A 12,427-nucleotide genomic window follows, 5' to 3' on the forward strand; every position below is an offset into this window, starting at 1 on the left:
CACTGAACAGGGGTCTTTCGGGCCTTGCATGACAACTTACAGGCTCAATCCAAGGACTTGTTTGAAGGACCAAATCTGCGTGTCTAGGTCACAGGGGCTACAGGATGCCTCCTGATCACTGTCATCTTTTGTGCCCTGAGATGCATGCACAAATTGTTTTCCAGTGGCCATGCAAGGGAAAAGCAAGCAGCAGGCTTCATCGGACGTACCACCGTGTCAGCCATAACCAACAGAAAGGGGGAGATGTAAGACAAGGACCTACACCCAAGATGACTCCATCCAGCAAAGCTCTCATTTAGAATGGAAGGGCAGATAAAGTGCTTCCCAGACAAGGTCAAGTCAAAGGAGTTCATCATCACCAAGTCCTTATATGAAATGTTAAAGAAACTTATCAGAAAAAGATAAAAAATATGAACAGTAAAATGAACATAAACTCACAACTATCAACAAAATGAACCTAAAAGAAAAGAAAACCAACAGAAACAAAAGCTAAGCAAACTAGAACAAGAACAGAATCAGAGACATGGACATCACATGGAGGGATTTCAGTGGGGAGGGGAAAGGCACGGAGAAGCATAACCAATAGGCATAAAATAGACAGGGAGAGGTTAAGAATAGTATAGGAAAGAACCCCCCAAAAAACCCTTGCATGTACAACCCACGGACATGAACTAAGGGTGGGGGGATGCTGGAGGGCTGGGGTGGCAGGGCGGAGGGGGGACATACGGGGGAGAGTTGAGAAAACTGTAATGTGTAATCAATAAAAAACACTTTTAAAGGAGCGGAGATGTTGGGGACCACTCTGTGTGGCATTGGAGACTGCAGCCCCCCACAAGCAGGGCCCTGAGAGAGGCCCGTGAGCCTCGACTGGAACGCAGGGAGTGCTGGAGGCGGGCACCCAGGGATCCCGTGGGAAATCGGGGCTAAAGAACACATCCTACAATTTGAAGCTTGCTTTGCTTTTATGGCTCTGTCCATATACACGGGATGGTTAAGTTCAAGGCCTAAGGAGTGAACTCCTCTGTTGGGAACCACTGGCGCCCAACTCCGGGTTTTTTTAAAAAGGTAAAGGTATTTGCCAATGGAGACCTTACAATCCAACTGGTCAGGCAATTGTAGAACGGGCTCATCAGACTTTTAAAAATCTTTTTAACAAAAAAGGAGTCACGAGTCCTCCCCCCCCAAATTAATTTTGTTAGCCATGTTTACCTATAATTTTCCAAATTACGATGAGTTGCTTTGTATTCCAACTGTAAAACATTTTCAGACAGAAGAGGCAAAGCCACCTTACCCTCAGAGTTTAACTCTTGGCTTGGGAAAGAGGGTGTGCTTATGTTTGCTTCCCAGAATGACCTCTAGACCCGCCAGCGAGGAGGGTGAAGCCGCATCACAGAAAAGGCTTCCCTGGCACCATCCATCCACACACTGCACTCTCGACCCAGACTTCTTCTCCAAGCTGTGTCACCCCCCTGAAGTGGAATTCCTGGAGCGGTATTCAACATCACCTAAGAGGGACTTTCTCTACCAACTCAAAGGGACAAATTGATAAATTGCAGCTACAGCTACATCAGCAGCTGCAGGACATTCAACGCTTAATTGGCTAGAAGACCCCCCCCCAAAATTGGTTTGATGGACTTAACCTGAGAATGTGGGTCTTTTGAGCACGCTGGTTGTTTACAGATTCTAATAATGCTTTGTAACTTGTTCTTGCTAAATCTTTCTCACCCTCAAGCCCTTGCTACGTATCTTTAAAGTAACTTCCTGAAGTCTGTGCTAATTCTCCCAAAGTATGAATTGTAACCAGACCTGCCTTGTCATCTCCTTGCATGTGTAACGTTCTTCAGGGGACTGAATTTACAAGTTTGGGTTACGGCAGCCCTTGGACTCCCCCTCGTTTTAATCCTTATTTGTGCTTTATGATGTACATGGAAGTTGTTTCCTTGTGATTGCATTCGGGAACAGCAAATAGTAGGTTTCACAGGCCTAACAGCTTCAACTGATTTAAAAAACAAAAAACGGGGTGATGTTGGGAACTGCCCTGCCTAGTTTCAGGAATTGTAACTGCCTCCCATGTCTAAGTGAGCGACCTCCGGAGTGTGAGCCACGTGAGACAAAGCTTGTCTCTGGCAGCGAGCGCTGCTTCTGCTTCTTCCCCGGCCCCCAAAGCTTGGTCGATGTCCATGGCGGGTACGACCCCTCAGAAAGGCACAACCTAGACCAGATGTGATCACTTGGGAGGCCATCACGCAAGGACTTAGGGGGCTGTGACAAAGAGGGAGCGATGGACCCTTATCCACTGGCTATTGTGTCATAGCCCGAGCCCCCATTTCCATCAGGGAGAAGCGCTTCCTGGTTCTACACCTTTCCTCCCCAAGCAGATCATGTCTTCATAGTGTTTACTTTCATCCGTGGCTGACGGGGGGACTTTGCGGGCAAAGTTGCGCCCACACTCCTTATCTCATTAAACACGTCTTGAAGATCCTCTGGCATCAGCATGACTCACAGACCCTGACCTGAGGCAGATCTCTGTTCCTTCAGCTGTTACCAATAGATGACACCTGTGTTTGTATGACTATTGGCCTTTGACATTGATTGAAGAGCTATGCATGCATGCTGTGTACCCCTGCACACACCATTCCCGACAAAGGCCGTTTCAGAGAAGGGCTGCGGAGTCCCCCACTAGAGAGAATCGCCACCCCCTTTCCCGAGGGAACAGCAAGACTGTGTCCCGATGACTTGTTCTCATCCACGGCGGCCGGTAGATCTCCATGGGACGGGGAGGCACACAGTTACGCATGTGTAAGTTCCTAAATAATATTTTCCACTTTGCCTCTTGGCCCACGAAGCCTAAAATATCGATCACCTGGCTGTCTGCATAAAAAGCTGGCTGACTTTGCTGAAAGCCAACCGCACAGACCAACTAGATGGCCGGTCTGCTCCAAACCAAAGGGCCCCTTACCAGCAGTGTCTGCACAGAGAAGAGTAAGCCACCAGCAGGAACGCAGAGACCTGTTTGCCGGCGGGCCCCCCAACCCAAATCTGCTTTATTCACACACATAACGCCTCTTGCCATCCACCACCCCACTCAAAGACTTGCAGGTAAAGTCAGAGAGACCCTCCTTACCTCCAGCCACACTGAACAGCACACCGAAGGCTTTGCAGAGCAGGGTCCGGAGACGTACAATTCCGGGCACCTTCACACCATTCAGGTAGCATTTGATCTCGGGTATCCCAGAACCTGCTGCCACTGGCTGGTGGGAGAGAGAGTAGGCATACCCATACACCCAAACCCACCAGCTCTGGCCCACCCTCACCAAACGCGGCAGAGGGACACTTGACTCCTCCCTTAGCGCCAGCATCACCTGTGGGGCCTGGGAAGACACTGGTGCCTGGCCCCACCCCCGGTTTCTGACCCCGGAGGTCTGAGGGGAATGGGAGGATGCACATTTCTAGCAAATTCCCGGGGACTCGGCATCACCGAGGAGCCTTTCAACGATACACACAGACACCCCGCTTCTGGAAATTTTTATTTCATTCCTTTGCGCTGGGGCCTGGGTACCAGTTGCTTTCTAAGTTCCCCAGGGGATCCTAACGTGCTTCCCAAGGTGGAGAACCACCCTCCTAATCTAGACGTTTCCTCTTTAATCTCACCAGAGGCTACACACCTTTCCTCTCAGAAACATTTCTAAGTGAACGAGTGGCCACTCTCCACAGGACTCTGTATTCCAAGTCTAATTCAGGTCTCCGACCTTCCAGCAACGGCGACAGAGAGAAGGTGTGCAGGACCCAAAACCCCAATAGAACGGCAGCACCCACACCGCTCACCTCGATTAGGACGAGCAGGCTCCCCAAGAAGACAAAGATCAAGTTGAAACCCAGGAGTTCAAGGAGGGACAGGGCGAGGCACCCTTTCCGGCTGCATTCTTCCACGGCTTCGGAAGGCAGGTTAAGGAAACTCTACTTGTCAGCCGAGGGCTTCCCTGCAAACACGTGACACGCGTGGCGTTTCTTCTGGGGCACGTTCACTGCTCCTCTTCCTCGTCTCCACATATGAACGATAAAAACTAGAAACCGTTTTAACTGTGGAATGCTTCAAACATTACAAAAAGGAACCATCACCTGTGCCCTCCTAGCCCTGGCTTTCACAAGTCTCAATGTGATACCCTATTTGCTCCGGGTATTTTTTTCATTTATTTTATTATTTATTTTTTCTTTTAAAAGATTTTATTTATGTATCCTTAGAGAGGAGGGAATGGAGGGAGAAAGTGAGAAACATCAGTGTGCAAGAGATACACTGACTGGTTGCCTCTCTCGTGCCCCCAACCGGGGACCTGCCTGCAACCCAGGCCTGCGCCTGACTGGGAAATGAGCCCAGGACCGTTTGGTTTGCAGGCTGGAGCTCAATCCACTGGGCCACACCAGCCCGGGCTATTTTTTAAAGGTAAAACATTAAGAGCCATTAAAAACAACAACAACAAAAAAGAAAACCTTGCCCTGACCAGCACGGCTCAGTTGGTTGGACATCACTCCACAAAGTCAAGAATCGGTGGTTCTATTCCCGATCCGGGCACGTGTCTGGGCCCAGTCCCCTATTGGGGCGCATATGAGGGGCAACTGATCGATGTTTCTCTCACATATCATTGTTTCTCTCCCTCTCTTTCTCCCTCCCTTCCCCTCTCTCTAAAAATAACATTTAAAACACAATTAAAAGGAAAACAACCTTTACGTTTCTGTCCCCTCTCCTCGTTTCTGTCCCCTCTCCTCGGGAGAGACCGCTGACATGAAATTGCTGTGCGTCCCTCCTGCTGTGGCGTATCACAGAACAGGGCCTCTTGAAAGTGGAGCCAGAGCCGCCGACCCACAGGGCCCACCTTGCCCGTCCCGCTCCTCAATCCTCAAACCTGTGGAACGTGGGGACTGGGCACGTTAGCACGTTAGCCTTCGGACGGAGACTGAAGCAGCAGTTTTCAAACGGTGTGCAAACCCCGGAGTACAGCAGACACCATGACCAACGTCAGCCTGGTTTCCGTGAGCTAATCCGCACCTCCAGGAACGCCTTCCCCAGCTTACTGACACCCAAGTCTCTTCCCCCACTCATGTCATGGCTCCCCTCTCCCTCCTCGCGAACACCCCTCGCCTGCCTTCACCTCCTAATGGCAGTGCCGTTCAAGCTCCGCCTGAATCGGGGCTTCCCAAAAGGCTGTTTGTTCTTTGAATCTCGAAGGAATGCGCTGCGTCTGGCCTTTTAGTTGTAGATTAGCACTTGAGTATTTTCAGGTGTATCCGTATTGTTCCTATCTTTCTAAAACTAAAATAATGGCATTATATTTGAGGCACATATTCCAACTTTCTTTTTCTTAGTCAGTGCTACATTTTGGGGAATTAGCTATGTCCAAACACACAGTCCTGCTTCGTTCATTTTAACTTCGGCACAAAATCGTACTAGTGAACATTCCCTAATTTTTCCATTTTCCCACTTGCTGGGATTCCCACTTGCTGTGATCACAAACCTGTAATAAATGTCTTTGTATGCCTCTCACTTTGTTGATACTGTTTTGGGGTTTGTTTGTATCAGTGGAATATTTACTCTGAGGTGGTCAAATTTTTTAATCTTTTCCTTTTCGTGTGCCTTCCGGGATTTTAAGAAATGATTCCCTACTCTTGACAGCATGTAGTGTCTTAAAGGGTTTGTTCTGCCCACTTACATTTCAATCCACCTGGAGTGAATTTCTAGTACAAACCAGGAGTCTAATTGTCTTTTCCCAGATGGAGAACCAATGCTCCGGCCCGTTCTATTAAAGGGCCCATTTGGCCCTCACCGAGTGAGCGCACTAACTCCGTCACTCACCGCACTTCCGGGCAGGCTGGCTGCTGCTTCTCTGTATTATTCCCCATGTCTAACTAGACGTCCTGGCACCGTGTAACTGTTTCAATTACTGTCTCCTAAGTGATGTAAGTCTTGACACCTGGTAGGGCAAATCTCCCTGCCTGTTGCTCAAAACTGAACAGGACAGTAAGAAGTCAGGAAAATTCCTGGACAAGTGGAATGCGGAAACTGAGATACGAACATCAAACAAGGCCAAATAGTTTGAGCAACTTTTAGAGCCAGCTGGTGAATGGGAGACCCTATCTTGCCTAACCGAGGGCGAGGGAGCAAAGGGTGTACACCCCCCCTCCCTAACCAGAGGGTACATGCCTCCCTGGCTATACACCACAGGCCTCCGGGGAAGAGAGGAATGCAAAGGCAGAGGAAGGGAGCCAGCTGGGGAAGGCGCTGAGCAGCGCCCCCCCTGGCTCGCAGGAGAAACAGTGCTTATGTCAGCGCCTGTCTGCTCCACCCCTGGGAACTGGCCCCTCCCAACCCCACATTTCCCCCCATATAAACTTGCTTCTGAAAGCTCAGGGGAAGGAGGATGTAGGCAGACTTCTCAGACTGTGGCCTCTGATATTAATGACAACACAGCTATAGTCCAGCCGGGCTCTGCTTTCTGGCTGGGCAGCGACAGGCAGCACAACCCCCGGACTCAGTGGACCTCTGGTTTACTTCTCTGCATAAATTTAGGAAGATAATTTTCAAATTCCATTGAAAATTCTATTGGCATTTTCATTGGCACTACATTGAATTTATAGATTGGGTGAAGTAGGCATCCTGGTCCTTCATTTCTCACTAACCACAAATATAAGTATCTATCTTATCAAAGTGTCCTTTTGCGTCCTTCGATGATACTTAAAAACCTTACAGCCAAGCCCTGGCTGGTGTAGCTCAGTGGATTGAGCGTGGGCCTGCGAACCAAAAGATTGCAGTTCGATTCCCAGTCAGGGCACATGCCTGGGTTGCAGGCCAGTTCCCAGCAGGGGCCAGTTCCCAGCAGGGACGCTTGAGAAGCAACCATACATTGATATTTCTCTCCCTCTCTCCTTCCCTTCCCTTCTAAAGATAAATAAATAAAAATTTTAAAAAACCCTTACAGCCAAAAATGGCTAATAAATAGCTCTTCACAGATCATGTCTACTGTTAAATTCACTTCTAAACAAGAAAGCAAAACCACAAACTGCTGACATCCAGGAACGCCAAGGCCGAAGCAAAGGATACACGTCTGTACCACTCCAAACTTGAGCTGGGTGAAGAGGCGCACAAAGAAATCCACAAAGAGACCCACCTGTGAAGAGCAGAGGAGCCGTCAGCCATGCAGTTCTTCCCGGCGCTGGCACAGGCCTGCCCCGCTGTGTTTGTGACCCTGGGCACACACAGCTGGGTCACCAACCAGTGATGGGCAAACCGGCTTTCCTTAGTTACCCTGGCTCTCCAGAGGGCCCCACTCCAGCCTGGCCCCACTGCCCACCAAAAAACAAAAGCACGAGGTACAGCTATGGGAGATGGAGAGTGAAACAAAGAAGGGAAAGGATGCAGAGGAAGATGGGAGACGGGAGAGGACGACTGACTCTGCAGTGATGTGTAGCAGGATGAGCACACAGCTCAGATGACTCTGAATGCCAGCATGCACTTACATGTTTGTGGATTTGCATGTTGACTATTACTGCAAAACTCACAAACACTGTAAGTTCTATCACTATCACTACTTTAAATATAAGTCACTATTGTGACTTATTCCTGTCTTACATAGATAATGGTTACCCTGGCAAGTAGTAAAAAAACACTCATGTTTCCCCATCCTACTCTCCGAGGTCCCTACTTAAAGGAGAACTGGACAGACTTCTGATTTTGGAGATTCGAGGATCAAAGGCTTGAGGCCTTTAACTCCCGAATTCCCTCAAGCCAATGCTGGAGGCTCTTAAATGTTAAAGTAGTAAGTGGTGCCAAGTCAAAGGCCAAGTTAAAGTAGCAAGAGATATCCTCTGGAGGCAGGCCTTCCTTCCCATAACGTGAGGGTGCCAGGTAAAGTTGCTGGTATTGATTGAATGGCAGTTCAAAGGAGTTTGATATGAAAGAGGCAAGAAGACTAGTGTATAGACAGCTAATGGCTTTGCTTATTACGGGGAAACTTGCAATCAGAACCATACACAGCAAAACTGACACTCTGAAATTTCAATAAAACAGTGAAATCAAGCCAACTTGCCCCATACCAGTATCCATTAAAATGCTACCAAAGAGACCTCCAATGCCACTCACCCTTAACTAGTAAGATGTTCCTTGACGTCTGAATTTACTGTAGGGAAAATCTGGCAAGTGCCATGAAACAAAAACCGTGGCCGGCCTTGGGGCTACATTCTACTGCACATGTGGTGTACATTTCACGGGTACGTCACGTAGACTTAAGTATGAGACTGTGGTCAATGCTGGAGAAAGGGGATGAACAGACTGCTGCTTGGGAATGTGTGTGACCCCTACTGTGGGCTGAATGTTTGTGTTCGCCACCATCCCAAATCCCTGCTGAAATTCTAACCGCAATATGATGGTACTCGGAGGAGGGGCCTTCGGGAAGTGACAAGGTCACGAAGGTGAAGGCCTCATGAATGGGGTTAGTGCCCTCATAAGGAGACCCCAGGAGGGAAAGGGAATTAGGGGAGGGGAGAGTAGGTGAAAGGGGTTAATTGTGTGGTGACAGATGGCAACCACACTTATATACATACACTGCGTAGTACGTATAAATACTGAATTATAACACAGTGTGCCTAACATACATACGCTATACCAATTCGACCAGGATTAAAAAGAGGGAGACCCCAGAGAGCTCTCTTGCTCCCTTCTACCGTGTGAGGACAGAGTGAAAAGGCGGCCGACTATGAACCAGGAGGCAGGCCCTCACCAGACACTAATCTGCCGGCCCTAAATCTTGAACTTCCAGCCTCCAGGACTGTGAGAAACAGATGTCTGTTGTTTAAGCCACCCAGTCGGTGCTACTTCTGTTGGAGAAACCCCAATGGCCTAAAACAACCCCTGCCCAAACACCGTACTGATGGAAAATCAGAGGGGATGAGTGTCCTGACTGACTTTTCCAGCTTTTCTTGTCCAGGTTTAACCACAGTTAAGTCAGCAGTTACGGTCCCAGACCTTGCGCTACTACGGTCTTGGGGAACGTTTCATCATCTTTCGCTGTCGGTGATGCATCTGTGAACGTGCTGACCCAGAACTCCGAGCATGTGGGCGTGGTCCTTTGCCCACAACTGCCAGCTCTACCTTCTAGAAAAAAATCAGCACTGTGCAGACAAGAAGCCCAGGACGGCACAAAAAATTCCCGGAAATCGACAGTGTTTACCGGCACACTGTCCTGTGGGCAAGGGCATGACACTCATGGTTTCGGTCTCACTGCTTTGCTTTTTCCCTACAGAATGACCTCAACACCCACAGGGTACTGTCCCTCCCAAGTTATCTACCTGATAAGACCATCCCTTACGTAAGGGACAGGGCCTGCCCAAACAAAGCTTTGAGTGCTTTACAGAGCACCAGTGTTGTGTGACTCACTTTCATTTCATGAAAAGGGAAAGCAAAAGAGAAGTATGAAAACCAGGTTAGGAATTTTTTTAAAAAAGGAAGAAAGACAAGGCAGGCCCTGTTATGGCAAACAACTTATTCATCGGGCCCAAGCTTGACCTCTGACCCCACCTCTGCCCCCCACCCCCACACCCCATCCGCTCACCAGACCCGTGCAGACTCCAATGGCAAACACCACCATCCACTTCACCGCCTCGTACCTGCGACTTTTCTGTGCACACAGGAAAAGAATGACTCAGTTTGTTACTGGGTTCTGCTGGCGGTGGGGCAGGCACAGACCCTGGCCGACCAGTCTGAGAGTAGGTTTCACACAGGGAGCAAAGATGGCGAGGGCGGCGACATCCGAGACACAGGGTGCTCTACAGGGCGAGGATGGTGGGCTCAAGAGGCTGGGCCAGCGGGTGCTCTGGCTGGCAGGACGGAGGGCTGAGGAATAAATGCCGGCACCCCATGCAAGAGGTGAAAAGGGCAGAGGGACAAAGGTGAAGGGGCTGTCGTAAGACCCACTCAGTCCCGAGAGATCAGTAAGAGGCCCACCTTGTTATCCATGGTCTCCAAAACTTCCAGGTAAGGGTCATTGATGCAGCGGTCATAATCCAAACTCTGAAAGAGGGCATGCGGGGGAAGTCACCGTAGGGTGTGACAGTCCCATTTTGAGGAAAGAACGAAGGTCATTGGTGTGTCAGCGTACAGAAAGCAGAAGCATCTGGGAACACTGGTGAGAGTGGCCATTGATGAGGTGGTATTTTAGCGGGTGTTCACATCTGGGTGTTGTTTGGAATTTTCACAGCAAGCATGGTACATTTTTTACATTAAAAATACTATTTTTTTCTGATTACACAACAAAAGGCCACAGTAAAAAATTCTGCTGGGAAACTAGATTCACCCATGAGTGATTAAATATACATATTTTAATCAAATGAGTGACATCCCATTCTAGAGATAGGAAAAGAAAATGTTGAAAGATATGAATATCCCTCATACCAAATATTTTACAGAACTGATTGGCCAATTAACTATTTGCTTGATGGCTCTGTCTAATAATGCTGTGAGTCCACAAATATTTGAAAGGTGTTCAGATACCCCCAACAGGCGAATCTACAGAGACAGAGAGTGAATCAGTGGTGGCCTAGGCTCAGCGACAAGGCGGATGGGCAGTGACTCTGCTAACGGGAGAGGAAGCTGACGGAACGTTCTACAACCGATTTGGTGATGACTGCACAACTCTGACTGCACTGAACACACCGCTGAATTGCACACTTTAAAGGGGTAAGTTTAAAGTGGGGGGAAACAGAGGTTAAAATATTCAGTAGACTCTCACTTCTGTTACTCAGAAGAAAGCATGTATGTCTTCGAACCAAAGGGTCGCTGGTTCGATGCCCAGTCGGGGCACATGCCTGGGTTGTAGGCCAGGTACCCAGTAAAGAGCACTCAAAAGGCATCCACACATTGATGTTTCCCTCTCTTTCTCCATTTCCCTCTCTCTAAAAATAAATGAAATCTTTTTTTAAAAGCATGTATGTAAGCATAAAAAAGAATATTTAATAATATTCATCTTTCAATAATCAATTCATCAATAATCATCTTTCAATAAGCAGGATTATGGGTTTTGCTCTAGCTCCTTATCATAAATAGTCTCCATCACAACCATGGCTTTTTTGTGTTTTCAGAAGTCATCACAAAATGATTACTTTATGGCTCACCCCAGCAGTAGTAAACACACACACACACACACACACACACCGCACTCTACGAGTCCCACATGGAAATCAGGAGCCGCGGTCGAGAGCACTTCAAAGAGAAGCTGCTTGAGCACGAAACCACCTTCTGAATGCTAAGTTCTCCCAGAAGAGAAACAAGGTCTACTGGCCCACACCTGCTATGAGCATACACTGCCAGTGGCTTTGACTCTGGGTCTTTGGGCTGTAAAAGCAAGCAGTTTAATTGCAAACACATAGTCTATCCAGGTTAAGGTGCCACAGACCTACGAAAGCGTGGAGACACCCAGACCGTGTTTTGCAGTTGAGGTGAGAAAAGGGCTTGTTAAACAGCCCCTTCCCCAGAGGGGCATTACCTCTTATCCACTTACTCCCTGGGACAGAAGGTCAAAGAGCACATCTGGTTGGAACCCTCCTGCTTCAGTCTTAAGGGACCAGGTCATTCACTGCTTTTGTTACTCAAGACGGCACCTAAGAATCTCACCTCGTAGTCTTTCCTTGGAAGGATCTCATCCTCCTCCTCCTGGGTTTCTCCAAGGATGGTCTGGAAAAAACAGATCCACGGAAGGAAGACCCTTTTAATGGTTCAAAGTGAAAGGAGGCAGGAGTGTCTACTGAAATCAGTTGCTAGTTTCTAATCATCTGGAGCCATTATCACCACAAAACAAGACCTCACAAAAACAAAGCAAAACAAACTTTTGGGATGGAGGGTGATTTGGGTGGGGGTCCAGCTGAGGTCTTCATTTCTACTGATACACTCTCTAAAGGAGAATCAGATTCCATCTGGTAATATGCGGAATCTGAAAGTGGAAGGGACCTGTCAAACCTGAGGACAAAGCAATTCAGGTTTTCCCAGGGTGCTTTGCAGGGAAAAGCTGGATTTTTAATGACCCAGAAAGGGTTAGGAATAGAGTGAGAAAAGGCTGGAGAAATTAAGCCAGCTGCATGACGAACACAAGGTCCAGTGAATGGGATTACGCCGAAAATACTTCTTTCATTCAAAACTCCTTTCAGATGGAAATAAGAGAAAATATGTATGGGAGTAATTAGCGCTAGCCTGGATCCTCTCTTACATTCCAGGGATGAGTTATGAGAAAAAGACTCAGATTTGGGCACGCGAATCAGGGCAGATTTAGAGAGAGCCCAGCATGCTCTCCCCACCTGCGGGCTCAGCTCGACCCAGCCCCTCTGGCAACGCCTCTCACCGTCCCTTAGCAACCGCCCCTTCCCCAGCCCGGCTCCACCAGCTCCTTAC

At 48.4% G+C, this 12,427-nt stretch overlaps 1 protein-coding gene across 2 annotated transcripts in view; it reads right to left on the reverse strand.

Annotated features, from left to right (window-relative positions):
* Nucleotides 1-12,427, reverse strand: part of CLCN6 (Cl-/H+ antiporter 6) — a 32,234-nt gene that overhangs the window by 19,489 nt on the left and 318 nt on the right. For both annotated transcript variants that reach the window (XR_005066348.1, XM_037045211.1), the window contains exons 2-7: nucleotides 11,657-11,716; nucleotides 9,992-10,057; nucleotides 9,600-9,665; nucleotides 7,094-7,160; nucleotides 3,826-3,932; nucleotides 3,125-3,251 (exon numbers count right to left, since the gene is read on the reverse strand). Coding sequence is in view for 1 of the 2 variants with exons in the window: in XM_037045211.1 (XP_036901106.1) it covers nucleotides 3,125-3,251; nucleotides 3,826-3,932; nucleotides 7,094-7,160; nucleotides 9,600-9,665; nucleotides 9,992-10,057; nucleotides 11,657-11,716 (493 nt within the window). In the remaining variant the exon portion in view is untranslated. The remainder of the gene's footprint in view (nucleotides 1-3,124; nucleotides 3,252-3,825; nucleotides 3,933-7,093; nucleotides 7,161-9,599; nucleotides 9,666-9,991; nucleotides 10,058-11,656; nucleotides 11,717-12,427) is intronic.

Source organism: Sturnira hondurensis, unplaced genomic scaffold (assembly GCF_014824575.4).
Source record: "Sturnira hondurensis isolate 20B ecotype Veracruz unplaced genomic scaffold, ASM1482457v3 Scaffold0004257, whole genome shotgun sequence".
Classification (NCBI taxonomy): Eukaryota; Metazoa; Chordata; class Mammalia; order Chiroptera; family Phyllostomidae; genus Sturnira; species Sturnira hondurensis.